The sequence below is a fragment of the Rhipicephalus sanguineus genome, chromosome 5, assembly GCF_013339695.2.
Source record: "Rhipicephalus sanguineus isolate Rsan-2018 chromosome 5, BIME_Rsan_1.4, whole genome shotgun sequence".
NCBI classification, from domain to species: domain Eukaryota; kingdom Metazoa; phylum Arthropoda; class Arachnida; order Ixodida; family Ixodidae; genus Rhipicephalus; species Rhipicephalus sanguineus.
This window is the reverse complement of record NC_051180.1, coordinates 55,298,934-55,313,014: the sequence shown is the minus strand read 5'-3', so window position 1 is coordinate 55,313,014 and position 14,081 is coordinate 55,298,934. Positions and strand designations below refer to the sequence as shown.

General features: G+C 44.4%; 1 protein-coding gene across 1 annotated transcript; it reads right to left on the bottom strand.

The window, feature by feature from the left end:
• Window positions 1-401: 401 nt before the first annotated feature.
• LOC119393656 (leucine-rich repeat-containing protein 58) lies at window positions 402-12,877 on the bottom strand. The gene is made up of 2 exons (XM_037660765.2): window positions 12,357-12,877; window positions 402-2,422 (listed from the first exon to the last, which is right to left on the bottom strand). The coding sequence occupies exons 1-2, from the start codon at window positions 12,830-12,832 to the stop codon at window positions 1,810-1,812; spliced, it is 1,089 nt and encodes a 362-aa protein (XP_037516693.1). The 5' UTR covers window positions 12,833-12,877; the 3' UTR covers window positions 402-1,809.
• Window positions 12,878-14,081: the final 1,204 nt, after the last annotated feature.

Below are 14,081 nucleotides of genomic sequence, written 5' to 3'. Positions count from 1 at the left end.
TCGACAATGTTAGTGGAGGTGAAACACCCTCCCCTACATGGCCGGTTTCAGGCTTGGCATCACTAGAGCCTCATCAAAGAAATCACTCTTAAAACAACGTGGCGAATTACCTTGGAGAGGCCCTTCTTCCATCTCTCATTGCCCATTAGCAGCGATTTTGCTGTGGGAAACACCGGCACACAGTGCATGCTTTGCCACTTCCCAGGTTTCAGGTTAGTGGAGCTGAAACACCCTTCCGTATATGCTTCGCCCCTCCCTAGTTCTTTTTTTTTTCTTCTGGACCATTTAAGCTCTCAATTACATTCAGCAGGCTTGGGCAGGCCCATACTGGCTTCAATTGCGAGAGAGGTGCGTTTTGTTACGACCAGTTACAAAGCGCAGTAGAAACCAGACATGATACATTTTAGTTACAGTCCAATTTAATTTTTTTGTGCAAAATTCTTTCTCCTTAGCTTTAGATGAAGTGTTTACAGTCCACAACAGACTAACTGGGTAGAACACTGTGACTAGCAATATTTGTGAAGTAAACCTTCTGCGATTGCCTCTACACAAAAAGGGAAGTCATCACATTCTAAGCAATTCATACAAGGGCACTCACCTGTCAGTCTGCAGTATTTTTATAACTAAGAATACATCCGACAGAATAAAATAATCAGGTGTACGTGATACCAGTAAGTCCATCATCACATTCAAATAAACATGTAATTTGTTCCATCATGAAAGGCTCTGGTGGAAGTATCAATAAATTGCAAGGGCAATGCAGATATGCTGTAGACAATGTTCGAATTGCGAAAGTTTCCAAATATGTACAAATGTCATCTGCTGATTGTTATCTTAAAAACGCCTCCTCAGTTGTGACACAATTCAAATGTAGCGACATCTTTATATAAACTTTACTCGGCTGAAATTAGGCACATTAAACTATTAAGACACATCTTGATCATTTCCGGAAAATGCATATTTTGGTGCAAGTACAGATGTCATGCATAGTATTAACTAATGTAGGCCTATAAGTGTGCCAAAACTTTCAAGCGGCCCTTATTTGGAAGCTGGAGCTCAAAGTATGCAAAATGGTAACAGTACTTAGTGAAATTAGAACCTTCCGGCAGAACTGTGCACCACATTTGTGCCCATTACCTCTTGGGTTTAAATTTCAAAGAAACCTTTTTCGACTGTGCACTGAAGTAAACAAACAGAGAGCAGTGAACGTAATGAAATTGGGCCCATAATCTATAGTGATGGGCATGTGTAGTAACGTAGCCTCCCATTTTTGGCAGAAAAAAAAATTGACAGAAATTAATACCCATGGTCACTGTAGCTCGAGAACTGAGTGACTTACATAGCTTGATCAAGCATTTTGTTTTATTTTGCTGCTACCTATCTCAAGCTATACACAGTTTTGCCAACAAGGTCACTGAAAAACCTGCAGCACAAGTTTTTTTTCTGCCATTCTATGAAGAGTCGCCTGCGTCTGTAAACTGTGTAAGGAGTTTTAAAACACCACCTCTTTGTGAACAAGCAGGCGTATTCTTAAAAACTTCAAATAAAATCGGGAGTCTTATTGTGACACATAACCATTCTCTCCAGGGCGTCTAAAATCTCACGGCAATAAGGTAAGGGACAAAGGCGTGCCTGCCTCAAGATGCCACTGGTTCTTTCTGTAGCGTGCGTTTATGTCTGTACATTATCACGTCTGCAGCATAGCGATGGCATGCAAGCTCCGTATGTGCAGAAGTCCATGACACTACGCAGTCCCTTTAATATTAAACTGCGCCCACACTGCACCCAACATCCTCGAGGGCCACAACCTCAGCCAAGCAGCACACGTCGCAAGCGATCGGGGTCCTCTTCTAGCTGTTCTTGGACTGACGATGACGAGGCAGAAGAGTCGGCCTGCAGTTGTGAGCTGCAATGCGCCGAGCACAAGTATTGCAGCAGCGGCAGTCGGTACTTGCCGCAGAAGTCCACGAACTGGATCCGCTCCACATGACTGTCGAAATAGACGCCGCCGCAGCGTGGATTGACGCAGTGCTGCGCCGAGGCTAGGTACTCGCGCACGCTGGCTGGCAGGTAGACGCGCGCCTCGTACGACTTGTGCAGGCCTGCGCGGATCACACAACGGGCAGCAAGCTCGCGCAGGCTGGGGGCCCGGTACGTGAGGTCATGCACGAAGCGGCCCACCAGCGGGTTGCCGCGCAAGCTCAGCTCGACGAGCTGGCCCAGCTGCACCAGCCCAGGAGGCAGTGTGCGCAGCCGGTTGTCGTGCAGCGCCAGTGAGCACAGGCTGCGCAGGTCGGCCAGCGAGGCCGGCACGCTGGCTAGACGGTTGCCATTGAGACCCAGGCTATGGAGCCGCCACAGTCGGCCCAGCGATGCTGGAAGTTCTTCGAGTTGGTTGCCGCCCAGGTAGAGAGCCTCCAGGCTGCGCGTGCAAAGAGCAGACATGCATGTGCAGACCTTTAGTCAAAAGCCCTCACAACATCGACCTGCAGATAAACTGCAGCATGTGAGCACATAAAAATCGGGGTAAGACAAAGGCATGGACAGGAAAAGTTAGTGAGGGGGGAGTAGTCATATCACTCAATTTTGAAAGCATCACTATTACCTGCATGGAAAACATCTGCAAGACTAAAGCGCTGGCAGACACTGCCGACAGAAGGGGAACAAACAGGGTGCATCCACTCCCTGCCCTTTGCCAGTACGCGCACATTTTCGGCGTCAAATCATAAGTAAAAATTTGTAACACACACAGATAATATTCCATGATGATGCACCACAGTGCAACTATCAAGATGAGGATAATAGGAGGAGGACGAACAAGGCGCAATCGTCTCTGTAGTTGTGCTGTAGTTCATCATGCATCAAGTTACCCAAGTTTTCACATTACTAAGGAGCATTTCATATGGAGCTTTGGCTGTCGCAGTAAAGTCTTTCACGTGAATCGTGCATTTCTGTTTGACCGGCTAGGAGCAAATGCCAAGGAATATTATTCAGCAACCTTGCCTTCGAAAGGCCAGACAGAACCAGCTTCCTGGCGAAATCTTGATTTACTTCGATATTTCTCAAGAGTGATGTCACCCTCACCCATGAAAGTAATCTGTCTACCGGTGCCATAGTATAACAGGGAGGGTGTGTCATGCCATGTAAATGCAAAGTTACTGTACATGGTTTCCAAAAGCCATGTACAGTAAATCAATGTAAACACCTTCACGATAACTGGCGTAACTGCTTCTACATACTCGCAAAAGGAGGTTCTCTTCCAGAGATGCCACCACCAAAGAAACATGCTGAGTGTTTCAGGTCACATTAGGCACAATTGTATACTCTCAAACAATACCAAACAAACACCTGCAATGTGCCATTATTTTTCCATTTTCGATAAACGCGTCATAATATTCACACTAGAAAATATTCCATTCATTGCCTGTATGACATAGCGATATTCCAATTTTCAACTGCGTTACAAAAAAGGGGGAGAAAGCAGCAGCATTTAACTTCGTAAATAATACATCTAGAGGTCAAGTGTTCATATAACCATACATACAGTGTCAACAATTTCCAAAAGTATGTTCAAAATGTAAACTTTAAATTCTAAAAGTTTGATCAGCTAATTGTGATCACGAAGCTATTTACGTACCATGAAAACTCAAAACAAAACGCAGTTCCATGCTTACGACCGAGTGACGACACTCAATGTGGAGACTATAAACGCTGTCATTTATCGCAGTGGGTAACTGATAAGCTGTTAACACACACAGGCAGACAAAATGCAGTGTGCCAAGACTTCATTATCATATCACTGCCTCCGACCATGGCGTGCATGCTTGCAACAGGAAGGAGGCAGACTGAAGCCTTTTCGACGCAGTAGCCTTGGATATAGAGACTTGACTCTGGATGGGACTATACTTATATTGCAAAGCATAATCACGCTCACTGGGCTTAAGAAATGAGTAAACATTGTAATTTACTTCATTGCCAATGAAATTACTCTGCATTGACCCTAAGGTAGAAAAAGAAGAGAGAAAATGAAAACAAACAAAAAAATTCACCAATGATTACGATATTGCCTAATGCAAATTCTGAGCGCAGTTTCGTGTTGGGGCAACACCAACTGCGTTTTAAGTTTCGGCTTTCCACAGTCTTAGCAATGTAACATTCATTACATATTGCCACAGAAACTACCAGCGCTCAAGTGCTATGCACACCACTGAGCGTTGCAGGCGTCGTGAAGCAAGCAAAATGCCGACAGCCCTGTTACGACAAGCGAAGCCAGCCTCAGTGCACATGCCAGCCCCGCATGTGCACAAGCTCCGACCTTTCTAGAGCCCACTCTAAACTCTCTTGTGGCAACTAATACAAGTAAAGACGCAAGGTATCCACTACGCCATAACTAATAATTTTTGTGAAGTAGGGAAGCATCCACTACTCCATTATTCATCTTTCTGTGGATAAGTGAGGTACCTGCTACACATCTGTAAGGTATTATGTGCACTTTGTTGATGCGGCATGTGGCTGATGAAGAATTATGGCTGAGCACTTTGCAGTGGGTGGGAAGCTTTAAACAACACACTAGTCATGCAATTAGCATGGTGTGATGCCTGGTTGTTATTTTACTCTTCTGCCATGCTATATTACATAGGTTAATGCAATTCCTTGGCCGACATGACGCCTGTTAGGGTCTTTTTGCAAACAGGTAGGGTACACTCTGTGGTACACTACTCTACTGCCACGCAGAGAGCCTGAGCTCAAACCCCGTTCGATCCGGGATATTTTTTTTCTTATTTTATTTTTTCATGTCTCTCGGTTATGCTGACGGTGACGCCACGCCACGCAGGAACGGGCACCAAAGAGCTGTGCTCCAAAACACTCCGTGCATTCTACACTGGTCATATTACACACAACATGACATACAGGGAGTCAGTTAAGATTGTAAACTGGGCTGTTAATTATTATTGCTTTCAGATTTAACAGACAAAACCATAAGCCAACACTCAATAATGCTTAACAAGACAATGGTCGATGGCTAGTCCTTATAAAGTCGTACTACGTCATGCCAGCCATTTATGGATATACCAAGCACATCGACTGGTTAGGTATAAGCTAGAATATTGTATATTGTCTGTGTTTACTAGACATAAGCAAATATGCCATTGCCCAATGTGGAACATCTGAAACATCATACTTGTCATGCTGAGGCAGTGGTTCAGCTCCCACCAGCAGCAAGTATGTATGTTCATCCACTACCACCTAGCTTATTTTTTGTTGAAGCACTTGAAGTTCATAACAAATCGAACACCGATTTTTAAATGTCTGCTGGCTTCTTATAAGTTATGCCAAAAAGTGCACTCACAGCCCAGCCCATTCAACACCAAATAAACATTCTCGCATGTCATCGGCCATGAAATAGTACAGCACAAGGGAACAGAGAACGAAAATGCATTCGTGAAAACCAGAATATGCAGTCTTTGCGGTAGATTTGCTTTTTAAACATCCTGAATGTCTGATTGCTAATCTGATGACATTCACTGGCAATTGGATACACTGACAACAGTATTCCTAGAAATGTTTTGTACTGCAAAACACAAAGGTAATGAAAGCGATGCTATTTACGAACATGCTGCTCATCTCAGATTTTCTTCTCACATGACACCAAATAGTGAGCCTGCACCCCATAGCGTCTTCTGTACACTGTAAGCATTTTGAAAGCACGTGCCCAATACCATCGATGCACCTGCTACGCTATCTGGCTCTTTATTTTCTGTGCTGAAGCTCAACAGACCTGCGTAACGGGTCTCCAAACAAGCGGCAAGCACCCACTTTAAAGCAGCCAGCGTGAGCCTTTGGTAATCTTTCTAGTGGAAGTGGAGGGCTAAAGTGTTCCGAACCAAAGTCAGACTATAAAGCAAGCCTGGCAAGGGCCCAACTGAAAGTCAGCAGGGCTCTACCCCAGCCCGTGCACATCTCTGGTGCGTCGTATTCGTTGAAGTAGGTCGCAACACTTGTTAAACATTGGTACATTGTTCGTGCCGATGCTTTGTAGCCTCACGCAGCCTCACGTTGATTACTGTTTAATTTGCAGAAAATACAGGGGCTATTCAAAAGGTAAGGGCCGTTTGCTAATATTGAAGTATTAACACATTAGAATGAAGATTTAATTGTGCAGTGCCATCAGTTAACTATTTGCGAAGGTACTGCAGTTACTGTTCTGACTCAGTAGTCTGCTTGTTGGGGAACGGAAACGACAATGTGTGCGAAAATTGTTGCTCGCGCCTGTTGTGAAGTGCGAGCTGTAATTCAATTTTTGCTTGCAAAAGGATCATCAGCTTCTCAAATTTATGTGGAATTGTGCCTAGTTTATGAACATGAAGTGATGAGTCAAGGAAAAGTAATAAAATCGTGTAAAGACCTCACAAATAGCCGCATAAATGTGCCCGACTAAAAGCGGAGTGGAAAGGCCAGAATTCAGACCAATGAAACTGTTCAAAGTGGACCGGGCACTGCGATTAGATCGGCGACTGACAGTTGTCTGTCAGGTGAATTTCCTCTTGTCAGCCGCACTACAATTTGCACGATTGCAACTGAAAAGCGCAGATATCACAGTGTGTGCAAGGTGGGTACTAAAAATGCTTGCCGACCAACTCAAACAGCAATGAATTCCCAGGCGGAGAACTTCTATGCAGAGGGACTAAAGAAACTGGCGCAGCGGTATGAAAAGTGCTTAGAATTTAACCGTGATTATGTAGAAAAGTGAAGTAGTCTTGTGCTAAACTAAACCAGCCAATAAAAGCTTTTACTAATGAATATTTATTTTGTGGGGACCAAACAGTCCTTACTTTTTGAACAACCCTCGTATTATACTTATTTATTCCTGTCACCCTTTAAGAACCGAGATGCACAAAAATGGTAATGCCACAAATGATACATATCAGGGGTGTAGCCAGAAATTTTTAAGGGGGGGAAGGGATGGGTGGGGGTCCGAAAGCCTCTATCACCTTTATGTACATTTGTGTGCCCTATATATACACATACAAAATATAAATGTTTCGCGGGGGGAGGGGGGGGGGGTGCAATCAAACCCCCCAAACCACCCCCCTGGCTATGCGGCTGATACATTTGTTCAATCTGCGCACACTGGATGAAGAAACACCAAAGCTTTCTATCCAATGCTCTTGTGCACGTGCGAGGGCGCACGCAAGACTGAACAAGTCCAAACAGAGGGCAGCGTTATCAGGTCTTCCGCTCTTGTCATAATGTCAACAGAACGTGAGAAATGCGCTGGATACGGGAGACTATGTGCAACCATGGCAGGGCTGTGAGTGATGATTGCCTCACGCTGTGGCCGAGTTTCCATGACCCTGACTCTCGACAAAGACGCATGTCACATCACGTGCGCAGCGGTGGCCATATATGCAGGTTAAAAAAAGGCACGACGTAGCGGCCAAGTCAGTCCTTGTAGAGGGGAGGCTGATCTCTCCTTTTATCAAAATGCACGTGGAGTGAAAGCTGCGGTCAGCAGGTGTGATTCCCTACCAGCCAGGTTCGGTCCAGGAAGGTCGCAGGTTCGGTCCCTGCCCGCGGCAAGCTATCTTTTCGTCCACTTTTCTTTCTTCACAATTACCTTACATTTATTACTAAAAACATCCCCTATACTTTCCTTGGCATTATTGTCTGTTAGTTCTCATTAATATTGTGTATAACAAAGAAAACGAGCCCTTGAAATTAACACTTCTTTCCTCCTACCAGCCAGGGACACACAGCCAGGATTAGCAGGGGCCAAGCCAGAACTTCATTATTATTTATTTGGAGGGGGAGAGGGGTAGTCCGACCACCATAGGTGTGTACCAACTTTCCCAACCCTGGCTATGTCTCTACTACCGGTTTCATTTCTGGCACGCGGCCAAGAACAGTCTACAAAGTGCTAAATTTTAATCCGTAAATTTGTTTTGTCAATATGATCAGTGTTTCTTTAATCATAACAGGATCATTTTTTCCCCTCCAGAAATAGACTATGGCTGATAGCATCAACATTCTCAATCAGCCAGATTGCTCCAGGATGTTGACATTGCTCAATTTCATGAGATGTCAAAACTGTGCCAACTGGCTAATTAACAAATTACCAATCAACATTCAGATTGTTTTACAGCGTATTCTCACGAATTGGAGCTTGCAAGGTACATTCGCTAGCTATGATTGAGCTCCAAGGGTGACACCAATGCACTGGTGCTCAATCTAGTTATGCTTGTTTTGCACTACCTATGGAGGCATTTAGTTTTTTAGAAGTTTAATGGAGCAACAGTACATCATGTTGCAAGTCAACTGCCACTTGTTCTAAGTGGCATGAAGCAACAGGGTTGAAAGATGGGCTAGTAGGCGCTCGATCATCACACCGTATAGGTGAAGCCGTGAACTTTTGACGAGGACAAATGGGACAAGAAGCGAGTGTCATGCCTTTCTTGTCCCCTTTGGCCTCATCAAAAGTGCACTACTTCAACTATATGGGTCAAGGCAATTGCAAACACACTTCAAAAAGACAATTTAAGTATTTAAGTGCATGTTTGAAGTGAGGCCTTAAGAGCCCACAGGCTTCAATCTCCAAATGTGCCTTAGCAAAAGCTTTTTATATTGCAAGTTCCCAATTTAACTGGTTAAACAGCAAACTACATGGGGTTCAGGAGTCTGCACTAAATTAAACCACGTTTTCATTCACTTCCATAGTGAATCTGCAATTTCTAGACGCTAAGGCAAGCATGATATTCTCAGAATTCACAGAAACAAAAATGCAGCAAATGATGGCCAAACAGCACAAACGACCGGACCTCTGAATAAACAAACAAGACAAAGCCCTTTATACTGTTCGTTCTTTCATTTGCTCGGACATTTATGTCATCTAGCCATGATGTACATAAACCAAATCCTTGTGCAGCAAATGATGTTGTGATGTGCACATTTAGGTGGTAGTTTATCAATATATAAGCGTCACGAAGAGGCACAGCCTACCGTTTCATCTTTATGCAGATGCTTCTTCCGAACGTTTGTAATTACGATGCTGCTGCAGTAAGGGCAGTAGTAAGTAGGCATCGATAATTAGACGTGAGTGAGAAAATGAAGTGATTAATTGTAATCATTTACCTTTAGTTCATTATGATGCCAGATGTACAACAGTGTTAAGAAGATAAAGGTATAAGCAACAATCAAAAGATAACTTTGTGTCACTGTTAAAATGTTGAAGTAGTTAAGAGCTCTTATGAAGCAGATCATGTGCTGTTGTATTTTGCCATACTGAAGTAGCACAGTCTCTCTAACGTTTTAAATTCGGCAACACAGCTTGATACATTGAGCCATGCATGGGTTGTACTCGCATTGAACTGAGCAGTACTGCTAATAATATGAACAGATTATTTGCTAAGCAATAATCATTAGAAATAAATGCGCTTTAAAGCATTTACAGTGGCAAATATTGGCTTTCACATAAGTGAATGTGGGTTCATGCATTGCGACAAAATTAAAGAAAAGCAGATATGCAAGACTTGCTTATACCTGTGCCACACGGGCACAAAAAATGACATTCAGTAGCTAAGGCAATAAGTTCTCGAATGACATTTTTTTAGGCGGAGCTGCCACACATTGAAATTTCATGGCATTTGACCAATTGGTGTTGATAACAGCGACTTTTGAAATGAACAATTTTAGGGTAATAATGAAATATAAACACGCATTTTAACAACTCTATTCTGCATTCGGGATAGTGAAATGTAGAAGTAAGCATGCTAAGGTGCTACTAGCTTGAGTTCCTGTATTTTACAACACTGCAACTGATCACAGAGACTTCGGTCATTGCATATTGAATCCAAAGCCCGGAATCCCACATGGCGCCTGTCCTGTCGAAGCCTTGCAATTCTGAAGTGAATTTCACTAGAGAGTGACTTAAAAATAACATGCGATTTGTTAAAAGTGATGTATAAAATATTTTTTGACCTGGTAGATGCTATTCCAAATATTTTACAGCAAAAGCTGTTATGAGATCATTTCAACGGCCGTTTTTGGCGCCGTAGTTGTCCGCCGCCGCCGGTGTCCGTAACCACTATCGCTCGAAATAAGAAAAAAAAAAAAAAACGAAATAAGAAAAAATTTCCTGGATGGAACGGGGTTCGAACCTGGGCCCTCTGCGTGGGAGCCCAGTGTTCTACTTCTGAGTCATGCCGGTGCTTGAAACTGCCTTGCAAAAAGACGCTATACAGGCTTCATCTCCGGAAGGAACCACATTAACATATGTAATGTAGCGTGGAAGAAGAGCAAAATAACAACCAAGTGCCACACAACGCAAATTCTGTAACCAGGCGTCACACAATGCGAATTGCGCAACGAGTGGCCTGTTGGATGCTTCCAACCCATTACAAGAGCTCTGCAATAATTCTTCATCGTCATCAGGCACAACACCAACATAGTGCGTATAATGCATTACATGTTCTTAGCGATTACTATGGCTCTCCGTTGAATGACGAAAAATGGCATAGTGGCTGCTTCCCTACTTCACAGAAATTATGATGATTTATAGCGTAGTGGGTTCCTCGCAAGTGCACTTGCATTGGTTGCCAAGGAAGCCCATAATCCATTTCCTCAGGGTCTCAATAAAGTTCTTCCCCCCTCTCTCTGTCTCTCTTTCTCACGTCAACCTATGTTATATTGCATGGTGGGAAAGTGAAATAGCGATCGGGCGTCACACAATGTGAATTACGTAGCTGGTCAGTCGTTCAAAGCTTCCAACCCATTACAAAGGGCTGAGCCACAATTCTTCATCGTCATCAGTCATCACATAAACAAAGTGCACATAATGCCTTACAGATGTGTAGCTGGAACCTCGCTTCTGTGCAGAATGACGAATAATGGCGTTGTAGGTGCTTCTAAACTTCACAAATATTGTGATTTATGGCGTAGTGGGTACCTTGCTAGTGTACTTGTATTAGTCTCCCCAAGAGAGTTTTCAACGGGCGCTAGAAATGCCGCTCTTCCAGCTTTCACTGTGACTGTGCTGTGCTTTCCGCGCAGGCCTGGCGTTTTTTATGTGTACTGCAGTGTGTAAAGCTTTGGTGTCGAGAGTATGCGTTGCTCTGTCGAATGGGTTCTGGCGAATGCATTAGGTGACGAATGCCATTTGATATGCCTGTGCAGCACAGTGCAAATGGCATTAAATCCTGAGGCATAGAAAGTCAATGCCAAAAGTGAATATCATCGTAGGTATTACAAAAGCTACGAGGATATTACAAGATTCAGTCCTTTCAAGCACCAAGTTAAACGTGCTTGCATAACGTTTGTGTCTAGCATGCAGCAATGTCAACAGAGGTAAACTTACAATGAAAAAGTTTCCTTAACCTGATGTGCAGAAAAAAAAAAAAGGCTTGCTATTACATTTTGTTTAGGCATTTTAAGAAAATACGATAGCCCCTGTGGTTCTTAGGAACAGTGCAAAAACAACGAATGACCAGGCCCAGCTACTGCAAGCCCATTTAACGAATGGATTTTGAACATTAAGTCTATCAAACACTTGTTTTATGTGAAAAGTATAACAGTGCATGCATTATTTGATGCAGCATGCATTTACAAGACAATCCATTTGCTCATATCCAATGCTGGATCACTTGTTTAACATTCCACAGGGGAACCTGACGAAATGCACAAATTGTTCTATCAAAGGCAGAAAAATATACAAATAAATAATCCTTTTGCGGCATGTCTGCAGGCCAGCTTTGTAAACAAATGTTACCACACCTTCTTCGAATTAGAGCTGAGCTGACGAAATGTTAAGTGAGAAAGGTAGCACGTGCAAACAAAATGCTGCGTTAGGCCGCTGTTTGTGGAGACCTTCACATGAAACCATGAATTGCATAGTACACGCATGGTCACCCCGTAGAAGCCTTGTCAGTTTATGGAGTCTCAAAATGTGCGTCATATCTCGCTGGAGTCACGCTGCACACTGGCTTTTCAGAGCTGATAGAACGAGACAGTCGATCAAAGCTACTGCGCACGGAGCCTGCCAAGGCAAACACGTGCAGCTGCTGTCATATCGCAAAAAAAAAAAAAAAAAATCGGCTTCCGAGTCGAGAGGGCGCCATGCGCCATCGCCACTTACTCATCACCACTTGCGTCATCGCACTGTTAGTATTACAATGACAGCTACCTCCCGGCCGCGGCGGCTGCATTTTCGATGGAGGCGAAAATGTTTGAGGCTCGAAATTTCCGGAGCCCTCCACTACGGCGTCTCTCATAATCATGTCGTGGTTTTGGGACGTTAAACCCCAGATATTATTATTACTATTATTAATGACAGCTACCGCATGACGCTGCGAAACGGCAGTTACCTGAGCATGTTTCCGACGCAGTCCGGTAGCTCGGTCAGCAAGTTGCCTCCCATGTAGAGGTGGCGAAGTTCGGTAAGCTGCGTCAGCTGATCGGGCAGTGTGGTGAACTGGTTGCCCGACAAGTTGAGCACCTGTAGTGGCGACGGCAAGTGCTTGGGCAGCTCATTCAGTCGATTGCCTCGCGCCAACAACACGCGCAGGGAAGGGCACGGTAGCTGTTCGCCCAAACTGGTCAATCCGTTGTTGCTCACGTCTAGCGTGTGCAACCGCAGTCCCAGGGGCGCCAGGGCGGCCGATGGCAGCCGGTCCAGCCTGTTGCGTTCAAGCCGCAGTGACCGGGGGGGCGCCTGGCCATCACCCTCTTGAGATGAAGCTGCCTCTAGGAGCCGTGATTCCAGGCTTTCCGCGTTCAGTTCCTGTCCAGAAAAGTCCACCACAGGTGTTGGCAATTCGTCGCCGCCCCAGTCGACGTCCATTTCTTCGTGCGGCTGACGATGTTCTGTGAAGCCAGCGCGGAAAGCGCTGTCGAAGTCAGCGCAGTCAGCGTGGGGATAAGGCTAAGGCGCGGAAGCAGATTGGCGGAGAGCGGAGTGACGTTTGCTGACCTCAAGATTGCGTCACTTGTGTCCTCCCGTCACATTCCGTTTGAGCGCGCGTTTTAAAGTGGAATCTCGTGTCCATATTAAACACGTGCGCATTGCAGCTCATCACTGACATTTTATTTAATCTTTCCAGGATCCTTTCAGTATATCGAGGATTGTTTACTTCTGCTCGGAAAGCATAAGCAACCAAAAGGTTGCACACAAGGGGAAACGCATTATTGGATATCAACACCAAACGATGTCGATAACCCTTCTCCATTGGCGTAGCTGGGGATTGAGGGGGTGGGGAACCCCCCTCCCCTAAATTCTTCAATTATGCATATATATATATATATATATATATATATATATATATATATATATATATATATATATATATACCCACACACACACACAGACGCACGCACGAACATGAAGTATGGCACCCTCGAAAAAATTTCTAACAGTCAGAGTTTTTTTTTTTTTTTTGCCTCTCACCAATATATTTTCTCGTTACTCTGCAAGGCATTTTATTCAAACTGACTCAATGAAAGCACGTTTCCAAATTTATACTCCACGGGCATACTCGTCGCGAGCTGAAGTTTTACTAAATAAATCTGTTCGTCATGTAGCTTCCTGAGGAAGCCAGAGTTGCGCATCACTTTTCCACGCGCCGCTCGATCCACTGCGCAGTCACACTTAAAGCCCCTCCATGCGTTTTCCGGCAGTAGACGCGATGGAGGGGCTTTAGTCACACTAAACTGCAAGTTGCTGCAGAGAAGCCACCCTGTAAAATGGTAAAATGCCGAGCAAGCGCCCCCTCTACGGTGGAGGATAATCCGACCAGATTTGGAGGGGGGGGGGGGGGCGCTTGCTCGGTCCCGGACCGAAATTCAAGATGACGGCGGGAGAGCTGCTAAAAAAAAAAAAAAAAAAATGCCCATCCGTGTTTCTAATGAAATGCTTTATTTACTTCCTGTTTTTCTTCCCCCATCGTCGCTGTCAAACCATTGAAGCAGCGACCGGTTTGACCAATATACGACCGGCCACATGACAACGGAATTTCACAAACAACATGAGACACGCATTTAGTGTACTCATTCTGGTGGTTCTTTTTACACAAACGATGCTCGTATTGAAAAAA

Coding starts and splice junctions, on each gene's coding strand:
- LOC119393656 (XM_037660765.2), bottom strand. CDS start 12,832: ATGGACGTCGACTGGGGCGGCGACGAATTGCCAACACCTGTGGTGGAC. Junction 2,423..12,356: donor TGCGTCGGAAACATGCTCAG/GTAACTGCCGTT, acceptor TTGCACGCGCAG/CCTGGAGGCTCTCTACCTGG.